Source organism: Silurus meridionalis, chromosome 10, assembly GCF_014805685.1.
Source record: "Silurus meridionalis isolate SWU-2019-XX chromosome 10, ASM1480568v1, whole genome shotgun sequence".
Classification (NCBI taxonomy): Eukaryota; Metazoa; Chordata; class Actinopteri; order Siluriformes; family Siluridae; genus Silurus; species Silurus meridionalis.
In genome coordinates, this window is record NC_060893.1 from 12062503 (window position 1) to 12085272 (window position 22770).

The 22770-nt window shown below is 36.9% G+C and overlaps 2 protein-coding genes across 6 annotated transcripts in view; both read left to right on the forward strand.

Annotated features, from left to right (window-relative positions):
• kif21a (kinesin family member 21A) overlaps positions 1–3606 on the forward strand; it is a 35631-nt gene extending 32025 nt beyond the window's left edge. For all 4 annotated transcript variants that reach the window (XM_046859521.1, XM_046859522.1, XM_046859524.1 and 1 more), the window contains 6 exons: positions 131–305; positions 763–927; positions 1109–1226; positions 1805–1975; positions 2263–2462; positions 3268–3606. In XM_046859521.1, coding sequence (XP_046715477.1) covers positions 131–305; positions 763–927; positions 1109–1226; positions 1805–1975; positions 2263–2462; positions 3268–3355 — 917 coding nt within the window. In that variant the 3' untranslated portion in view covers positions 3356–3606. The remainder of the gene's footprint in view (positions 1–130; positions 306–762; positions 928–1108; positions 1227–1804; positions 1976–2262; positions 2463–3267) is intronic.
• Positions 3607–9451: 5845 nt separating this feature from the next.
• The window catches only part of cpne8 (copine VIII), a 37116-nt gene continuing 23797 nt past the window's right edge, over positions 9452–22770 (forward strand). For both annotated transcript variants that reach the window (XR_006927246.1, XM_046860204.1), the window contains exons 1-2: positions 9452–9642; positions 17066–17106. Coding sequence is in view for 1 of the 2 variants with exons in the window: in XM_046860204.1 (XP_046716160.1) it covers positions 9539–9642; positions 17066–17106 (145 nt within the window). In the remaining variant the exon portion in view is untranslated. The remainder of the gene's footprint in view (positions 9643–17065; positions 17107–22770) is intronic.

Genomic DNA, 22770 nt, shown 5'->3' on the forward strand with positions numbered 1-22770 from the left:
TGTCTATGGCTCCGGTTCTGATGGCTTCAGTCCTTTTAACTTTTGTTTTGAAAAAATTATTTAATTTCTATGTACCTTCTAAGTTTGTCATATTTCTTTGATCTGTGCATTGTTTGGTTTTTACCTTCAGATCGCACGTGCAAGGTGTGGAATCTGGTGACTGGGCAGGAAATCATGTCTCTCGGTGGCCATCCTAATAACGTTGTGTCAGTACGTTATAGCTCCAGCATGGTCTTTACAGTCTCCACCTCTTACATAAAAGTGTGGGACATCCGCGACTCTGCAAAGTGCATCCGCACCCTCACGTAAGTAAATAAAGGTTGAATCTAAAATCTTGAAATATGATCAGTAGGGAAATCTAAATTTAATGAACTTACGGAGAATCACAGCTCTTAGAGCTTGCTGACACTGCAAATATTAAGTAAAAAACTATCCCTACTAGAGTAATGAAAAGCGATAGGAAAATCTCTTTGATTCCTATTTGTGCAATACTAGTACTATAATTACAGTATAAAGGTGGTGATAGGGAAGATAATAATGTAACACACATTCACACACATTTGATATATTCCACATGGTTTTAATAATTTTGCAGTCCACTGTATGTTATGGCCTTTAGCAAGAGTGATTCTTTAAACTTATAGATTCACAGGTATTAAATAGGATTCATGTCTACTTAAGTGCAAAATGCTATTAGAACAGACTGAACTGAATAAAGCAGGCACCATTATGTAAATCATAACATTTCTTTTCTTTTTTTAGATCCTCTGGTCAGGTGAGCACAGGCGATGCATGTGCTGGTAACACCAGCCGCACAGTGACTACAGCCGCTGGAGAAAACCAGATCAACCAGATTGCCCTCAACCCTACAGGCACAGTGCTGTATGTGGCAGCTGGCAACTCTGTCCGCATGTGGGACCTCAGAAGGTACACACTCTCAGATTATGAACCCTAAACATTCTACAGATGCATATGCTTTAATATATATGAAAACATAAGCAAAAAAACAACACAATATGCCCTATTACTGTGCGTCTTAACATTGTTAAGAAGTTGAAGTTGGTGGCAGAACTGTAATACATTTTCTTTCTTTTCTTTTTGCCTTAAGGTTTGTCTCTTCAGGAAAACTTACAGGTCATCTAGGCCCAGTCATGTGTTTGACTGTGGATCACTCTGGCAGTGGCCAAGATCTGGTCATCACCGGCTCTAAGGATCACTATATCAAGGTGTGTGTCTTGCCAGCTATGTGGGTGTATTTTACAATACCTGAAAAACTTTTAATAACACCTAATTATCAGTTAGGAAACTGTTAGTTTGTTAATTTGTTTGATACATTATACTACAACATTATACAATGATAATTAAGGGCTATTTTATGAAAGTTCTATACTGCTGTTATGTTATACACTATATAGTGAAAATATAAATCATTAACATTTGGCTGTGTATTTTAAAGGAACAATCTAAACATTATTCGTTTTTGAATTTATACATTTTAGTGGTCAAGTAGTTCCTCTTAAAACAACACATTCACCTTTTATTATGTGAATGCCTGACTAAGTACTTCTGAAGATTTTCTCTGCCAGTAGCTGTGTAAACCTACAGACTTTTTCATTTTCAAAATGTACATAATATAAAGGACATCTACAGCCTCTTGCAAAGTTTACTTTCTTACTTAATGACTTAATTATTGTACTTAATTATTTGATAACCAAATGCTGGGGTGTTCATCAAAGGGATCTATTGCTGTTGAGAAAGAATTGCAAATAAATGAATTTTTCACCTAACTGTTGCATATTTGTAGATGTTTGATGTAACAGAAGGAGCTCTAGGCAGCATCAGTCCTACGCACAACTTTGAACCTCCACACTACGATGGCATTGAGTCGGTAGTGGTGCAGGGAGACTGTCTATTCAGTGGCTCCAGAGACAATGGAATAAAAAAATGGGACCTGGCTCGCAAAGACCTACTGCAGGTAAGCAGGATAAATCGAAAAGTCGCCTGCTACAGGCTAGAGAGCAGATATTGTTCATTCATGCAGTAAGTGAATTCTACCAAGGCTGCATTGATAATCAATAAAACTGCTGAGAGTGAAAGGGAGTGTTATTTTGACATGCTTCCTTTATATAAGTGCAAGTATTAGTTAGCAAAAGTGAATTAAGCGTGCGTGTGTGTGTGTGTGTGTGTGTGTGTGTGTGTGTGTGTGTGTGTGTGTGTGTGTGTGTGTGTGTGTGTGTGTGTGTGTGTGTGGTGTTTGAGCAGCAAGTTCCTAACGCTCACCGGGACTGGGTGTGTGCGCTGGGCGTTGTGCCAGGTTCTCCTGCCCTGCTGAGTGGCTGTAGAGGAGGAGTGTTGAAGCTCTGGCACAAGGACACACTGAGCGCTCTCGGAGAACTCCGGGGACACGAGAGTCCTATCAACAGCATCTCTACAAACAGCAGCTTATTGTTTACCGCATCAGAGTGAGTAACCAACCAGCATATAGTACACACAAACACACACACACACACACACACACAGGAGAAATTGAAATATTATTTTCCCTTCAAACTATATTTTGCATTCAATAGAAAATAATCCACATTTAGCAAAAATTCTATTTTACAATATTTAAAAAAAATAATTGAGGTATGTAAGTGAAAAGGGATACTAAAATGTTAATTGCTAGTCGTTTGAAACAGGGATTGGTTGGAGAATTTTTATAGGCCATTTTAACCTGTTAGCCTTCAGCACAGATTTTGGGACTCACAGCTGAAAATGCCCTACCTAACTTTAAATGTTAACAGTTCCGAATAAAAGTGGGCTACATACACAATTTAAACATCTTTTAAAAAAAGACACTTTTATTAAAGTTGATATTGCTTAAAAAGATAATGAGTTATAGAAAGTTATAGACGATGAAGTACCGTGAAAAACAATTCCTGAATTGAACTTTTTTCATCATATATAAATACATGAAATCAGTAATGTAGCAATCCAGAAATGTAATGGTTTAAAAGCCACATGTCTCATGAGTTTATATTTTAAATTCAATGAAGATATCATCGAAAATTAGATTCCTACAAACATTTATCTGAAACTATGTACCCACAACAGGAAGAACATATAGTATATTGTGAATATTACACGTTTTAACAGAAAGCTATTGGAGTTTAGTTATGACTGTACATCTGAGTTGCTTAAATAGCAATAGAATTTATTAAGGATGGGTCTGCAAGACAATATTTGAGCAATATGTCTGTTTTCTGTTTTGCCCTGCCTGTGCAGTGATCGAACGGTGAAGATCTGGCGTGCGAGAGGAGGTCTGGACAGCACTGACATGACTGACATTACTGATGAACCTGGCAGCAACTGACTGTACTTTCACATCTCATGTGGCTAACTTCCCATTGTGCTCTGCCCTCACCTACTAAAACAGGACCCCTGATGTATACCATCACAGAAGATTAATGTCTGAATAAAAGTGGATGTAAACAGACTGGAATCTGCTGCGTCACCACGGCCACTTTTCTTGTATGGTCTCAAAATGTGTCTTAATAACCCATCAATGCTATGGAAGATAGCTAAAGCAAATCTCAGTACCGAAATAAATTCTCCTTTAGATTCTGCAGCTTCTCCCTTTCATCTTGATTTACCCACTGGGAGAACTGCTGCTGCACTGTGTTTAGTTGGATGTGAGGAAAGAAAGGAACCGGACTGTCTGTAGCTGGCTTCAGTAGGCCGGTTTTCCGAGCTCAATATGAACTCGTGTTTCTAGATCTTTGCACAAGCACTGGGCGCTTTACACACATGATGCATACTGAATAGCTGAAGCTTTGCATTATGTGAACTAATTGGAATCACCATGCCTTTAAATTTGTCTATATGTTTGAGTCTGGAAATCATTGGTGACCAAAGTGTGGAGCTCAGCTGCACTACAATCATTAACTTATTAACAAATCCAGTACTTATGCATTCTCAAGATACAGAAAGTTTCTCTCTCCTTCTCTCTTTGTCTTAAGCCCTATTCAAACTGGATCTGTATTACCCATTCAACTACTTTAATCCATTTGCTTACTGTCCTAAAGATACTGTTAAAATTAAGTTAAAATAGTCTTAACTGATAGAGAGATTCCTCCACCATTATGAACATGCTGATCAAGCACATTAGATCTTTAGTGATACGAGTCCTCTGGGTAATATAATAACTAAACCCTAGAAGAATGTGATGTTATTCTTATTGGGTATTGTGCCTGTGGCATAAATCTGACATCGACTTCAAGGATATGACTTCAGTCCTGATTATCTATCGTAATTAAGGATAAGAAATTTGCCCACTGTGGGACGAATAAAGGTATTTCTTATCCTAATTACATAGTAATATAATCGTGAATAATCAAATCTTTTACATTTACATTACTGAACCTACATAAATGAAACAAGTCTGTCTCACTATGCCTCTATTCAAGCTTTCACACAGCTCTTGTGTTCAATGTTTTTGCTGCCTTCTTGTTAACAACTGGCTGAAGTCGTTCTCTCTTCGACACTTAGATACACTGACTAGTTCCTGTACTGTGTGTATGTATGTATGTGAATATGTACATACACGAGGAGTGCAGTGGATTACTGTGTGTGAGTGTACATAACCACCTGCTTCTGTTTCTGTCACATTCATCGTTCATCTGTGGCATAAATACATATACAGGGAGTGCAGAATTATTAGGCAAGTTGTATTTTTGAGGATTAATTTTATTTGAGGATTTAATTTGAACAACAACCATGTTCTCAATGAACACAAAAAACTCATTAATATCAAAGCTGAATATTTTTGGAAGTAGTTTTTAGTTTTAGCTATTTTAGGGGATATCTGTGTGTGCAGGTGACTATTACTGTGCATAATTATTAGGCAACAACAAAAACAAATTCATACCCATTTCAATTATTTATTTTACCAGTGAAACCAATATAACATCTCAACATTCACAAATATACATTTCTGACATTCAAAACCAAACAAAACAAATCAGTGACCAATATAGCCACCTTTCTTTGCAAGGACACTCAAAAGCCTGCCATCCATGGATTCTGTCAGTGTTTTGATCTGTTCACCATCAACATTGCGTGCAGCAGCAACCACAGCCTCCCAGACACTGTTCAGAGAGGTGTACTGTTTTCCCTCCTTGTAAATCGCACATTTGATGATGGACCACAGGTTCTCAATGGGGTTCAGATCAGGTGAACAAGGAGGCCATATCATTAGATTTTCTTCTTTTATACCCTTTCTTGCCAGCCACGCTGTGAGTACTTGGGCGTGTGTGATGGAGCATTGTCCTGCATGAAAATCATGTTTTTCTTGAAGGATGCAGACTTCTTCCTGTACCACTGCTTGAAGAAGGTGTCTTCCAGAAACTGGCAGTAGGACTGGGAGTTCAGCTTGACTCCATCCTCAACCCGAAAAGGCCCCACAAGCTCATCTTTGATGATACCAGCCCAAACCAGTACTCCACCTCCACCTTGCTGGCGTCTGAGTCGGACTGGAGCTCTCTGCCCTTTACCAATCCAGCCACGGGCCCATCCATCTGGCCCATCAAGACTCACTCTCATTTCATCAGTCCATAAAACCTTAGAAAAATCAGTCTTGAGATATTTCTTGGCCCAGTCTTGACGTTTCAGCTTGTGTGTCTTGTTCAGTGGTGGTCGACTTTCTGCCTTTCTTACCTTGGCCATGTCTCTGAGTATTGCACACCTTGTGCTTTTGGGCACTCAGTGATGTTGCAGCTCTGAAATATGGCCAAACTGGTGGCAAGTGGCATCTTGGCAGCTGCACGCTTGACTTTTCTCAGTTCACGGGCAGTTATTTTGCGCCTTGGTTTTTCCACACGCTTCTTGCGACCCTGTCGACTATTTTGAATGAAACGCTTGATTGTTCGATGATCACGCTTCAGAAGCTTGGCTATTTTAAGACTGCTGCATCCCTCTGCAATATATCTCACTATTTTTGACTTTTCTGAGCCTGTCAAGTCCTTCTTTTGACCCATTTTGCCAAAGGAAAGGAAGTTGCCTAATAATTATGCACACCTGATATAGGGTGTTGATGTCATTAGACCACACCCCTTCTCATTACAGAGATGCACATCACCTAATATGCTTAATTGGTAGTAGGCTTTCCAGCCTATACAGCTTGGAGTAAGACAACATGCATAAGGAGGATGATGTGGTCAAAATACTCATTTGCCTAATAATTCTGCACTCCCTGTATATATATAGCCTGAGTGTCCTAGATGTATAAAGTTACCATATATAACAATCATTTTCTTAGCCTTTAGCAAACTAAAGAAATGGGAAGTCCTTGGCTTATAATCAGAAACAGTAGAGCAGGATTTGAGAAAGATGATTAGAAATGACTTTGCAGTGTATCAGCTAAAATCTTCTTTTAGTGTGGGAGACAACTGTGATGGTTTGAGTGATTTTGCACACTGAATGTGTTTATGATGTTTTTTTGGTAGATTTGTAGCAGAATGATGTGTTAGCAAGCTTAATGTCAGATGCCACATAAATGCCATCTGTCAAAATCCCAAGCTACTGTGTGTGTGTATGTGTATGTGTGTGTGTGTGTGTGTGTGTGTGTGTGTGTGTGTGTGTGTGTGTGTGTGTGCTGTAAGTTAAAGCTGTTGTGGGCATTTGTGTGGCCCAAGCCAGAGCTTTGGAGTGGAGTCGTTCCTAACCCTTGTATGATCTCTGCAGCAGTAAACCATTTTGTCCACTGGAGGGAGATCTTATATTTCTGGTCCTCTAACACTTTAGATTATCTCATAAACTCTACTATACCTAATATTGGTGTTGTGAGTCTGCCTTATACTTGAAGAATCAGCTCTGTGGACACATTTGTTCTTTTGAAAGAATCTGTTATTTGATTCATCAGTGTGCACGTGCGTGTCTTTCGTCTCACTTGGCTCTCAATATTATTATATCATGGCTGCACCTGAGTTCAGGACAGCGTAGTGGCTGAATAAAAGGCTAGACTGTCATTCTATGCCGAGTGCTCGTTCTATGGCTTAGTCCTCATAACAAAGCATGAACATCATGGCGAAGGTTAAATATTTATCACCTCGATGCACTTGTGACAATTTTATTCTCTTTGAAGACTTTTTTTTTTTTTTCATTCCTGTCTGAATGGCAACGGCAAAATGCACCTGAACGAACAACAAGGTTTACTCATCTGTTAAATTATTTATGATGAAAATATAAAAGGCATTTTCTCTGGTAGAAGTTGCTGTCAAAGTTGTCTCATCATTTCTGCATTTTTTTGAAAACTTATGTGCATTCTTGGCATTTTGGCTCGTACTACTCTAAGTTTCCTTTGCAGTTCTGAATAAAACATGGAAAAATGATTAATGCGTCAGTCTGTTCCATTAATTCCACACCATTCATATGCAAAAAACTGTCTACTGTAAAGTCTGGCAAGCTGTTCTTGCCTATGGGTGACCACAGGCATCTCCCCGGTGTCATTCATTAAGACTCATAAGCATGCACATAAGCTATTAGGAATCCTCAATTCGTTAGTGAATGATTTTAGGCCAATGATCAACTCTCATTTGTCTGATTACTCTCAGTTGGAGTTTTTGCGTAACATTTCAATAAACTGCCAGTGAATCCTTCATTAACATTTAGATTGCGCTTGCCATGCTAATCTAGGATCTGATTACAAGTGAACAGAAATCACAAAGCTTAACTCTGCTCATAACTCATAGAAACCATGACGCTCTCAGTGGCTTTGTGCGGTAAAAATGATGTCACCTGATGTCCATGTGGAGGTCAGAAAAAAGGTTTTCTTTCAGTGGTGATTACTGGGGCATTTGTGTTAACATTTTGCCATGTGTTAAGTTAAATATAGAATGTGGCCACAGTATGTCATCAGACTTGCATGAGGGAAACAAGGCACTGATGCAAAGCATGGTCAGATGAGTCACGTGTGTTCTCATCAGTCTCATATTGACAGAAATGCCTATGAATGTTACTTTATTTGAGATTAAACTTGGTACACATCATACCATTGCTTTGAGGGTATACAATATTGTAACTGCAGATTATTTGTTGCACAGTTTGACAGCCCCTCTCTTTTCCACATGTCTAGCACTTACTTATTTTTCTGGAAAAACCACTGTAGTCACAATGACAGTAGCAGCTTAGAGGGTTTTTGTTGTTGTTGTTGTTTTGTTGTTCTTTCTTGTTTTAATATTATTGTTGGGTAATGAAACAATCAACATCAACCAAATATGTTCAACCAACAAAAAAATGACACATAATTGACACTGATAAAAGAGGATACACATAATCTATTACTGTAACCCTGCAAGATTTGCCTTAGTTCCTTCTGCAGTGACAGTATGGTAGCTTTATTATAGTTTGCTGTAAAAAAAATAATAAAAATAAAAAAAAAAGCCAAAGTATTAATGGTCCTAACACCAAATCATTGATCAGGAAATGTGCAATTTACTATGGGATAGCTTTTCAGTTGAATGAAAAATATTTTGTGAACCCAGACACATGACAAACTTTTTTATTATTAGCTTGATTTTACCTTTGTGTACAAGAAAGTGAAAATCCCTGGTTTTAGTTTTTCCTGAACAGTTTACTGCGGCAAAGGTAAATGAATAAATAGTGACACAGAAGCTCTCAGGAGTGCATTTGTTCAATTCCTGCTTTTTTTTAATTGTTCTTTTTATACTAATAATTTGTTTTTGTTATGGCCATTAAAAGCTTTTATATCTTCTTTCCTTTTTTGTTTGTTTTTTGGCTTGACCTATTTTTTGCACAGAAGTGTAGACTCTTAGATAGAAAGTACTTTTCCTTGTGGCTGTTAAGGAGCCTCAAGGGTACATCTTTTGTACCTTTGCTATTAATCTTTATATCTTTAAAAAAGCAATATAAGGTACATAACTGGACCTTAAGGGCCAGTTATGCTCCTTTAAAATTGTACTTTAAATATATTTAAAGGTGCAGTACCCCACATGCACTTTTTTCCCCAAGTACAGTCCATGGAAACTCCTATAAATACTAAATGTGCCACACTACTGACAAATAAAGGTGTCTTTTTTGCTGAAAGGGTAGTGTTAAAAATACTCTGATTAAAACAAGACAGATGCCAAGAAGACCCAAATAGCCTAAAATCTGGTCAGAGATTATTCTCCTGCAATCCCAATGAGTTTAGATATGTACAGTAGTAGACTGAACTACAAGCATCTTAACGTTGCCGTTCTGCGTTTTCCATCGTGTCACACTGATGATGTGCATCACTAATAAGGAATAGCTGAGGAAGACCGTGGTGCTTCATGTGCAGTGTTCTCCGTCATGAAAAATGAGGACAGAAGACAGTCCTCACGGCGCACATCTCTCTCTCTCTCTCTCTCTCTCTCTCTCGCGCGCGCGCGCTCTCGCGCTACGTCACAGGCGAGCTGGTAATTCAGGCGAGCGCGCGTCCGCCGACCCTCCGCGGTGCCGAGGATGGAGAGGAGCTCTCTTCACCAAAAGCTCTCCTAGTGCCACACTGAAAGCAAGCATGTCTTCGACTAGCAGTTTCCCGAATTTGGCGAGCATCGGCGACTGGGAGCCTCTGATCTCTGCTATACCCGCCACTAAAGTTGAGCTCACGGTGTCGTGCAGGTGAGTGATGCGCGCGCGCGCTCTGCCTCCGGCTGGCTCCGTCTTCAGGCGCACGCGGACGCATCTGGCAGGAAAGCCAAAGGGGGAAAAAGACAGGGGTTTAAAAGCCCGCAGTCGCTGCTGAGTCCTGATTTTAGCTTCAGTGTCACAAATGTTCAGCATTTAAGCTCTTTTTTTTTTTTTACTGTTTTCCTGCCACCTTTACAGAAACGCGTGCAGTCGTGTCTACCATCGCATCTTTCAGTCCCCCTTAAACATCTGAGAACGCAGGTGGAGCCTTTTCACCTTTTTTACATCACTGCATGCTTACAGTATTGTGATGTGTTTTCTCACCCTGTGCCCCCAGCAGCTGTAGCTCATAAAGTTACAGGCTGGAATTATTGTGCAGTTTTTTTCATGTAGGGTGTTGAAGCTGCTACTGCTGCTCATGCCTTGCCTTTACAGGGATTTTCATAATTATTTTTTAATACTATTCCAAGAATTCAGCCCTTATATATCTTTTGGGGATTGTAAAATGTTGTATTTAAACTGCGATAGAATGTTGCCTCTGTCAACAATCAAAATAAGGTTATCAAACTAATTGGACACTTGACTGATTAGCAGTTTAATGGCTATGTGTTCTCTGTTTCCTACTAATTTTATTAACAATTAAGGAGATAATTGCTCAGGCGTTCATTCTAAGTGTTCATTTTGCATTTGGGGTAGCTGTTCAGGAGAACTATACAATCTAAAGAGACAGTAATCAAGTGATTGTTAATACTGGGGTTTTAATTGAAAAGGGAAACATCTGTTATCACTCAAGAACAGAAAGTCCAAATGAAACTTTGCTACAATTTCCAGCTCGCCCCGAAAAAAATAAATAAAATAAAATAAACAAAACAAAAATGAAACGACGCAAAGCGAAAATTCACTTATCACATCATCTACATCAGGGGTCACCAACCTTTTTGAAACTGAGAGGTACTTTTTGGGTACCGATTAATGTGAAGGGCTACCAGTTTCATACACACAGTTTTCAGTTCGATCTGAAATAACACATTTGTTTAGTTTACCTTTTATTATATGTTATTATTAATAATTAATGATATTTATTTATGTGAAGACACTGATCATGTTAATGATTTCTCATAATAATTATCAACAATGATTTAACAAAGTAGGAAACAGCTATTTTTAGAAAAGGCCCGTGAGCTACTCATGTGGTCCTTGCAGGCTACCTGGTGCCGCTGGCACCATATTGGTGACCCCTGATCTACATGGTACAGTGTTATTGCATGAACATGCATGGAACTGGGTCACTTGTATTTATTGATGATGTGCATGCTTATAGAAGTATCTGGATGAATTTTGAAATGTATGGAGCTGCATTTTCTGCTCAGATTCAGTCGATTGCTGCAAAACTGTTAGGTCGGCACTTCACAGTACAGATGGATAATGACCCAAGATATGCTGCAAAAGCAGCTTGAGAGCTTTTTAATGAATGAAATGTTTTTAAATGGAAGTAGCAGTCACCTAACATCTACCCAAATGAGCATGCTCTTCATTTACTGAAAGACCCACAAACAGCTAAAAGCAGTTGCAGTAAAGTACTGCCAAAGCATCTCAGGCAAGGGAACAGCTTTTGGTGATGTCTTTAGGTTCCAGATTCAGGCAATCTCTCGAATAAAAAAAAACTGTCTAAATCTATTGTGGTAATATACAAATGCAAAATGAATATATTAAGCATTCTTTTCAGCCTATTAGAGATTAAGTTGATAATCACAATGGACAATACTGCATAGAAGCACAATTTAGCTGATTTTTAGTGGTGTAATAATTATGCTACATGTCCTAACAGCAGAGATGTTTTTGTTTGTTTGCTTCAGCATTTCCAGCCATAGATATTTTTATCACAGCCTCTGTATTAATTTTCATTAGCATCTCTGAAACCAATACTGACTGGTTCAAATCCGAAGCGGTCTTTACAAAGTGTTGTAATTTCCCCTGACATCGTACCATGATCTGTGGGTTGATTGAGCATCCTGACTGAAAAGACAAACATTAGTGAGTCACTATAGGTTATAGTCTGGGGTGAGAAAAGAAATCTGGGGACTCCTAAGAAACACATCTAATTTCAGTGAATATTGAATTTATTTTACAAGTTCATTTTAAAGTATTGCTTTTAATACATTGACCTAAACAGGATCTTTGTTCATTTATAACCAAAATAATTGGATTTATAATGCTTACTAATGTTTATGTTATTTCCCACAGAGAAACAAAATGTATTACGGTCTCACACCATGTCCCTCCCTCTGTGTAGAAATATGTCTGTAATAAGACTTAAGTATAATGTCTTTTGTTGACCAGGAAAAAAATGATTGCATTTCATAGTTCACTGGTCTGTGATAAAGCTGAACTTTGAATGAAAAAATCAGGTTGCTAAGGTTAGATTGCAGATTAACTAATACTTAACAGTATATTGTACTTACTACCAGTCATGCATGTTTGACAAAGTGTTTTAAAATAGCTTTTTTTATTCATATGCATTAGGGTGTGTAGTTTAAAATATACTGATCCAATACTTCTATACTCATATTACCTCTATTTCCTGGATAGACTACTTGAAAGGAATGTGCAGCCAATAGTTAGTTAAAGCTGACTCAATATCCAATCCATACTGTTTTGCCCAAGCTAGAATGCATGAATGTTAGTGTAAGTGGCAAAGGGTTCTGAACAGACAGCAACATGATTGATAGGTATGATTGACACATCTTTGTCCTGATTGGTTGGATGGTAGTGGGCTTTTTTTGTGCCATAGACAGTGAATGTTTTACTTTTGAGCAGATATTTTAGTAAAGCTGCCAGAATGTTAGGGGGAATTATTCTTGTTTTGAAAATGTTTTCTGACCTAAAATCACTGATCTTTAAGTCCAACATTGCAGAAATAGCAGAATGATTATTACTGTCAACCTGCACAGGTTGTGGGTGCACAAAAGATAAATGTATACCAATCAGCATAGGTCCTTCTTGTGCCACCAAGCAGATTCTGGCTTATTGATGCACAAGACCACACAACACCTCTGAAGGTATGCTGTGATATCTAACAGACTGACAATAGCGGCAGATCCTCTAAGTTCTTTAAGTTGTGAGGCAGTGCCTTCATGGATCAAACTCATCTGTCAAGCACATCCCACAGATGCTCAATCAGATTCAGTGCTAGGGAGACTTTTGACTGGGTGTGATATAAGGCAAAATGTGAGAAAATTAATGTTATTCACATCACCTATCAGTGGTTAATGTTATGGCGGATCATTCTACATATTAGTCTGATGCGCATGTATTCTTCTTATTTATAATGAATAGCCTCAACTATTATAGCTCCAAACAGTGAACCTAAAGCCACAAGGACTCCTCAGTGTTAAGCAGTTAAATGCATGTTAAATTCTTAAAATAAAGGAAAGATTTTTTTTAGGTGAAAATAGAAGCTATGCTTCTGTCTCAGACTGATCCTTAACTTTTAGTTAATCTTTTAATTACAATTTATTAACTCCATTACTCTTTTTATCTTTTAATTAACTCATTAAAGATTCATTAAGATTAATCTCTTAATTAAGATTTCTATATGTACAAAAATAATTTAGCAGCACATATAATAAATTCTGTTCTACATATATGTATTATATGGGCAAAGAATGTCTTTATCGACATGTGTGGTCTTAGTATATTGAATGCTGCAGCATTGTAGGAGTCCGGTCAATACGTGCAACAGAGAATGGAGCAAGGTGCCATGAATCATGTTTTAAAGGTGCACAAAAAAACACAGCAAATCTTAAAACTGTGTAAAGCCCCTGTAAACATATGCGCTAACAAGAAGACATGTTCTATGACAAATATTTGTTTTAGTTCTTTTTTAATATCTTAATTTGCCAGATACAACATTAACATAATCTAATGTTATTACATGTCTGTGCTTAAAAAAAAGTGTACAGGAACAATACTACCACCATTTAGACTTTATTTCTTACACAGATTATGTTTAGGTTAAAGCATCTGACTTCTAATAGGTTAAATTATAGTACGTTTTACAACACCTCCTAACAGGTGGATGACAGTAATGGATGAAACCTCTTTAATATGTGTTCTTACAAAGATTTGCACAACACCATTCTGTCACAGATGTGATCTTTAAGACTGTTAAAAATGTGTACGCTTCTGTTTGCCTGATCTGACTGACAGGATAAAGGGATTTGATTAATTAGCTTTTTTTTATCATTTAAAGAAGACAGACAGGGACCTATTTAACAGTGTTATCAAGCAAACACATCAACATTTTATATCAATGTATAAATCGTGTGCACATCAAGTTGGTTCATTTTTTTTTTAAATGATAACCTCATTTCGTATTGTAGTCATGCACAGTGTTTAAAAGAGACTGCAAACAGAAAGTTGCAAACAGGCAACTTTCTGGTGATTTTTAAATGGCCCAGTGGCAGGGAACAAGGACATAACCTTAGGATTGGATTTGCCATTAAGGCAGGATGGAGCATTACACTGCCAAGTTCCTACTATTGGGTCCTTAACCCCTCTTTTTTTAACCATGCACCCTGACCTTGTCTTCCTAAGAAGCTTGAATATGCAAAAAAATAAAGGCAAAAAAGATAATTAGGTAAACTTAGGTTTAATTAGGTAAACAAGATTTTTAAGAAATAAAAAATGGAGCCAGTACAAATTTGCACTGCCATAAATTATATTTTATTGATAACTTATTAGTAAATGAATTCTTCAGTAGATATAGATAGATAGATAGATAGATAGATAGATAGATAGATAGATAGATAGATAGATAGATAGATAGATAGATAGATAGATAGATAGATAGATCCCTTTTTTCCTATCATTGCAGATAGTAGCAAAAACCCAATGAAGTCCTGACCTAATTGGAATCCATAGAAATCCATAAAAAGTACTTAATGAACCAGGGATATTAGCTTGTATATGATGATCCACTCTCACTGCCAAACCATTATGAATTATTTCTGCTCTCAAGTTGTCGTTATGAAAACAATTTTTCCACCTTTTGAATTTTTGCTAGGAGCTCCTTTAAATGAGAAGAAGCCAGTGTAGCAATCCTTCAAAGCATAACAAATTAAGGCAGGTACAAAAGAAGGCAAAATAAAGACAAGAGTGCAGGAATAACATTCTTGTGTTTATCCGAATGCAATCGCAGGTGACAGCCAGTCTGTAACCCAGCTGGCTGACCTTATCTATCTGACTGTAAACAAATCACTTCTAGGTAAAATAGGTTTATCAACCTTATCTCTGAGCTTGCTTTGGAATTCTAACCATAACTCTGATGTACATAATTGGTCATTTATTAAAAAAATAATGGCAATACACTGCTATAACACTGCAAGGTGACAGAGCCCATAGATTGGCCTCTCTCTCTCTCTCTCTCTCTCTCTCTCTCTCTCTCTCTCTCTATATATATATATATATATATATATATATATATATATATGTGTGTGTGTGTGTGTGTGTGTGTGTGTGTGTGTGTGTGTGTGTGTGTGTGTGTATGTGTATGTGTATGTGTGTGTGTCATCATTCATAAGGGTTTCATATGTTTTGAAATGGTAATCCTATTCTTCTGACTTCAAAGGTGATTCTTATTTTTAATTCATAAGCTTAAAGATAATACTAAAAAAAGATATGCAGATTAGTCCCAGGAGAAGTTTCTTTTAGAAGCACATTTACTGCTGCATTAATTCTTTGTGCACGTTTATGCTCTCAGGATTTAAAAGTACAAAAATTATGACTTTTTTTCTCTTAATGACTTCATAATATATTAATCAAGAGTAAAGACATCAAGTGTTATTTCTTTTTTATGAAAGCTGTTTTGACTATAATATCGAGGTGAAGAAAATCTGTTCTAAAATCTCAGCAAAAAATAGCTGGGAATTTTACATTGTGTAAGTTTGTATTACTGATATATATAATGTTTTAAGCAATGAGAAATTGTTTAGAATTGCTCTTATATTTGCAAATTAGTAGCAAATTTAACAGCTATATTATTATGGGTTGCATAGATTAAGGTAGGGTTTAAAAGTAAAGTTATATATATTTCTATATTATTTAATTTGCGAAGCACTGTAGAAAATCAGACCATATCGAAAGGAGATTAAGAAAATGTGACCAATAGTTGATAAAGCTTTGTGTTTGTAGAGTTTCCTGTTATTCTGGCTGAATCTATTATTTTGGAAATGGCCAGGTTCTACTGTTTTGCTATTTTAAATGGAAATGTGCTGTTTTGTGCCAAGGCTTCAGTGTAAAACTTTCATGAGAAAGATTCTCAACACACTTTTTGTCTTTCTGCTTAAACGCTGATAGACTCTGTATGTAATGTGTTAAAAAAAGACATAAACTTGTTTAAAGACAAAAAAATATTCAGTTCTTACTTATATTCTGCACACACACACACACACACATACACACACACACACACACACTGTATCTTGAAAGAACTGGCTATCACTTGTTATCAGTTTTCATGGTGTTATAGAGGAGAGAAGTCATGCATATGCACTGGCAGAATTTCTCTAGCCAAAAGCCTTCCTCATCAGTCGCTCCTACATGTTCACTTCCTTTCATAGGCATTAAGTTTCTGGTTTTCCCTTGTCTTAACTATTTTATATCATTTCTGAAATCTAGTTTTTTTTATAAGGCCTTGAATAAATAATGTTGTCTTTTCCTGGCTCTGAAAATGCATTTCAGCCAGAGAAACAGTCATGAAAGGTTTATGCTTTAATGTGGGAATAGAGGAGAGATGGCACATTGTAGGTCATTCTCTTTCAATCTTGCATATGCATCAAATGGAGACTTTGTACAGGGTCCATAAATTATACATTGTGCTACAGTAGAAATCCCTGGAAATGTTGTATTTATTATGGGTTTCTTTTACTTTTTAACCTACCACATGAATTAGAAAGGCTTAATCTATATTTAAACCATATATTTAAATAACCAAATGTAGTGAAGGACATGAAATCTATTTTGCATTTAAAGAATCCTGAATATGAAATATTAAGAGCCTGTTCTAATTTCTTTCAGGTTTGAATTGTTCTTAAAAATATATGTTATATCAAATGACTATTTGTGCTTATGAATCTTTTCATTACACTTGTGTAAGCCTGATAGAATTTTCACCCTTAGTTTTTATTTCTTCTCATTCACATGATGACATGTTTAAATGAGTTGCAAAGTGTAAACAGTTCCATATTATGGCTTCTGCTTGGAAGCTCAAGCACTGCTACTTAAACCATAACCAAACAGAAGAAACATTTATGGCTGCACACAGTCATGTTACAGAATATTTGGTGTGGTGTTACGGAAATATTCTTCTATCCTTCTTATCTTTTTCTTCTCTATTTTTTTTACTTCTTCACAGAAACCTACTAGACAGAGACACTTTCTCCAAATCTGATCCAAGTAAGCTTTTTTCTTCTCTATATCTCATATAACATTGCTTTATATCGTGCTTGAATGATCTTTAATGTGATTGCACCATTTTTCCCTAGAGCAGTATATAAAAAAATAATCCAAATGCTACAGTTGTGACGTCATGCTTATTTTAGTCCTCACATGCCAAAAATAGCTTGGTATGATTGTTCCTTTTAGTGGACCTCAGCTACAGTGTAGTCATTATTCACAGCAATGGATGATGTTTTATTCTGAAACCTCACTGATAAAAGAGACAAAAACAAATCTGTGTTTACTTTACCCACTGGGAGGCAAAGTAATCTGAATCAGTAATCAGTCTCACACAAGTTATATTATATTTACAGAGCACACTAGCCTGAACATGAACGTGGCAAGCAATATTAATGCGTCAACAGCATTTCAGATAATGATTTGCTTTGTGCCAATTTAAGCATTTTGTTTTCGCTCGCTTTTGCTTGAATAGGCATGTTAGTCTATTGTCAACTCTATAATTATTGGCACAGAAAATAGGTGTGTGAGTTGGATTACAAAACAAAACATTTGCACATGTATTTCTAAAAAAAATTGGTTTTAAAACTGATTAGCACCCCACTATATCAAATATATCCCTGTAGCAAAGAACACCACTGAACCTCTTCTTAGACTTAGATTTAGATATACTTTAGTGATCTCGTGATGTAAATTATTGCATTACATATCATCATGTCTTTACGCAATCTCTAAAAGAATTAAAAGACACTTATTCAAACCTAAAGCTCATATCTGGAGACTGGAACCACTGGGTGTCAGGGTTTTGGAGAGACGGAAACAGAAGCCGGAGTAGTAGAATGAAGGTTTTGAATGACGGAGCTTAGAAATCATACAACAAACCTAGAACGAGCAATAGTTACTTGAATAGCCACTATAATGCAAAGTGTCCTTAGGAAAGGCTTAGTCTATGCGGTCTCAGATGGTACGAGATTGCAAAAGTGCTCACGGGTAGGAAGTAATCCATGCGAGGAGTCCTGGAATGTTTTCCGACTAAAGCAAGTAGAACGGACACTGACAGTGGGAAAGGCAGGGGTAGATATAGGGCTGTGTGGTTAATAAACATCAGGTGCCAGTACTTAGTATGATGGGGATAGACTACGAGTGTGTGGAGTGTCGAGGGATGGCGTAGCAGGCTGTTCCCTGACACTAGGTCAATGCAAAATCTACATTCAGATATATGTATGCAGATGTATGCATTCAATAAATTATTATATTGTCATACAAATCATTTATATCGTGCTTGAATGATCTTTAATGTGATTGCACCATTTTTCCCTAGAGCAGTATATAAAAAAATAATCCAAATGCTACAGTTGTGACGTCATGCTTATTTTAGTCCTCACATGCCAAAAATAGCTTGGTATGATTGTTCCTTTTAGTGGACCTCAGCTACAGTGTAGTCATTATTCACAGCAATGGATGATGTTTTATTCTGAAACCTCACTGATAAAAGAGACAAAAACAAATCTGTGTTTACTTTACCCACTGGGAGGCAAAGTAATCTGAATCAGTAATCAGTCTCACACAAGTTATATTATATTTACAGAGCACACTAGCCTGAACATGAACGTGGCAAGCAATATTAATGCTTCAACAGCATTTCAGATAATGATTTGCTTTGTGCCAATTTAAGCATTTTGTTTTCGGCTCGCTTTTGCTTGAATAGGCATGTTAGTCTATTGTCAACTCTATAATTATTGGCACAGAAAATAGGTGTGTGAGTTGGATTACAAAACAAAACATTTGCACATGTATTTCTAAAAAAAATTGGTTTTAAAACTGATTGGCACCCCACTATATCAAATATATCCCTGTAGCAAAGAACACCACTGAACCTCTTCTTAGACTTAGATATACTTTAGTGATCTCGTGATGTAAATTATTGCATTACATATCATCATGTCTTTACGCAATCTCTAAAAGAATTAAAAGACACTTATTCAAACCTAAAGCTCATATCTGGAGACTGGAACCACTGGGTGTCAGGGTTTTGGAGAGACGGAAACAGAAGCCGGAGTAGTAGAATGAAGGTTTTGAATGACGGAGCTTAGAAATCATACAACAAACCTAGAACGAGCAATAGTTACTTGAATAGCCACTATAATGCAAAGTGTCCTTAGGAAAGGCTTAGTCTATGCGGTCTCAGATGGTACGAGATTGCAAAAGTGCTCACGGGTAGGAAGTAATCCATGCGAGGAGTCCTGGAATGTTTTCCGACTAAAGCAAGTAGAACGGACACTGACAGTGGGAAAGGCAGGGGTAGATATAGGGCTGTGTGGTTAATAAACATCAGGTGCCAGTACTTAGTATGATGGGGATAGACTACGAGTGTGTGGAGTGTCGAGGGATGGCGTAGCAGGCTGTTCCCTGACACTAGGTCAATGCAAAATCTACATTCAGATATATGTATGCAGATGTATGCATTCAATAAATTATTATATTGTCATACAAATCATTTGTATTGTGCTTAGTGATATTTTGTTCGTAACTTTTGAGATACATAACCTGACTTGCATGGGTCATCAATCATCTGTCTGATTTTGAGTTTAATACTCTTTTATTTTTTTCATGGTGACAAAGAACAATTATTTTTCATTATAGCAAAACAAAGTTTGTATTATAATTAATTTTTAAAACTTGCATTTACTCTGTATACTTCTATTCTGGTGTATCAAACAGTCTGTCTGTCTGTTTAATTATTCGATTTAGGCATCAACTGTTTGAATAAATATTTTTTATTTCCCATACTGTGAAGGGTGCCAATAATTTCAAGTTGACTGAAATTTAGCTGGAATTAGGACGTTTCTTAAAATAGGATATGTTAGTAAAGTTTGGCTGGTATGAGTCTGTTACATCGAGTAGAACAGGGATGATTTTTTGCTGAATGTGCCATTTCATATGTTTTATTGACTTTAATATTTGGTGTTGTGTAATTTTACTGCAGCTGCATTACTAATGTTTCACTCTCTCTGAGGGCAGATATAGTCTAATTTCTTGCTGTTGCCAGCAATCAGTCAGAGCAGTCCATAGGAAAAAAAACTTTTGTAAATGAATTAGCATATTAATTAGGATATTTAGCAAAAATATTTTATGTAACCTATCTTACTTTTGAGTAAGGCAGATATTCAGACGTATTTTGGGTTAGTGGTCTCCAGTTTTAGACTCCTGGTTTGATTCAATCTCACCTAACTAAGTGCTCAAATGTTTTTTTTTTTGTGACTTTTTTTTTTGTGACTGGCCTTGATACTGGAGATGGCATTCTTTAGGTGAAGTGATCCATTTAATTGAGGCCCTTTGTCTCCTTCTTCTCCTCGGATAGCATTCCGAGGAGGACTTGCTTATGTAAAGAGGGAGTTTGACGGTGAGTATAGCCTAATAGTTTGCAGTCTCATATACAGTCTCCTATACCATATGGGAGTTCAGCAAGAAATTTGCAGCAGAGAGTGAGAAAGAAAAAGGATAAGCTGCAAATAGAGGAACGGATCAAATACAGCAGTCAATAAACTAAATTAATTATATCTAAACCTTTCTTTATGTAGCCCACATAACAAACATACACTATATAAGCTTTGAATCACACAATAGTCTAGAATATCTTCACAGTGCAATTTCCCTTCACTAAAACGAAAGGGTTTGAACATGTTTCAGTATGACAATGCTACATGAAAACATGGTTTGACAAGGTTGGTCTATAAAAGCTTAAGTACCCCTGCATAGAGAACTCAACCCGAATTCAGTGAAAGCCTTTTAGATGAACAGGAACACTGTGCACTAGTCTTCTTCACCTGACATCTGTGCAGAGGCTCACTGATGCTTTTGTGGAGGAATGAGCACAAAATCTCAAAGCAACGCTCCAAAATCTACTAGAAAGCCTTCTCAGGAGAATGGAGGTTATTATAACAGTACGGACAGGATTACAAATATGGAATTGGATAATCAAAAAGCACACATGCTTATGGTAGTCAAGTATCCACAAAATGTTTGCCATGAATTGTAGATTGGAATATAGAACACTGCACACCTACCCTAACCTAATGCAACAGCTCTCCAACTCAAAACTTGTTTTTTTTTCTGACTGCTCATGAATATTCAGACACTGACACCAAATGAATTCATATTGATTACTTGATGAGTGCCGCTTCTAAGATAAACTTTCATAGGCCACTGTGGTGCAGAATATAAAGTAGAAGAAGAGGAAATATTGGTGCATGAGACCGAAATTCAATACCTTAAGAAAAGGACACCACTGAAAAGCTGTTTTAATATATTATGTTCTGATTTTCTCACTGACTGGTACAAGTATTAGGCCGACTTATGGAAAGCGGTAAAAAGAAATTTGCTTAATTTTTTAGTATAATCAATACTGAAAAAAATTATGGAAACAGGAATCCACAGTGAATGAGCTTTCAGAATAATTACAGCATTTAAAAAAAAATTTATTATATGCTATTTTTTCTTTGTTGTTTTTTTCTTTTTATGTTCTGCCATCGACAGTTAATTTGGCTTTTAGTTTTACAACCAGACAACCGGCAGTGAATTATTCATAAAACTGTCAAAATACACAATGCGGCCATTTCTTTATACAACATAGTGTAATATTAATGGTACTTGAGCCTGGGGATGAGTACAGGGCTGAGATGAGACAGGGAAGTGAGCAGAGCAGAGACAGGGAAGTGAGAAAAACAACTGTAAAGATTATTTTGTCTCTGTACTAGTCTAATATTTAGATGGAACAAACTAAGGACACAGTATATATATATATATATATATATATATATATATATATATATATATATATATATAAAACAAAAATATTATATAGGGGTTGATTAATTGTGACATTGCGAGCTTAACAAAATATACTGTTACACACAAATACTACATCAAGATTTTTTTATTTATTCCAAGAGACACCATTGGGAGCATTATAAGGAAGTTTAAAACTTATGGAACAGCTGCAAACCTGCCTGGCCGTGGAAGAAAGCTCACAATTTCATCAAGGGCCCTTGAATGACAGGATGACATGATGAAGGCTGGTACAAGTGCTTCAATGGCAACTATAAGACATGCACTAAATAATCAAGGACTTCATGGCCGGACCCCAAGACGCACTCCACTCTTGACCTCAAGGAAAATCAGGAGTCGACTAAAATATGCCAGGAGGAATTTGGATAAAACTACAGAGTTCTGGGAGACAGTTCTATGGACTGATGAAACTAAACTGGAACTTTTTGGACAAATGGAATACCATCCCACCGTCAAGCACGGAGGTGGGTCAATAATGATGTGGGGCTGTCTTTCTGCGGCAGGCTGTCTATCTGGCATCATGGATTCCCAGAAATACCAGGTTATTTTGAAGAAGAACGTGATGCCTTCTGTTGACAAATTAAACCTTGGTGATCATTGGATCTTCCAGCAAGACAATGATCCCAAGCACACCTCCAAATCAACCAAAGCTTGGTTGGGGAAAAGATGCTGGAGTGTCCTGGAGTGGCCTTCTCAGTCACCAGATTTAAATCCAATTAAAAATCTTTGGTGGGATTTGAAGAAGGCAGTTGCAGCACGGAAGCCGTCAAACATTACTGAGTTAGAGGCTTTTGCACGTGAAGAATGGGCAAAGAT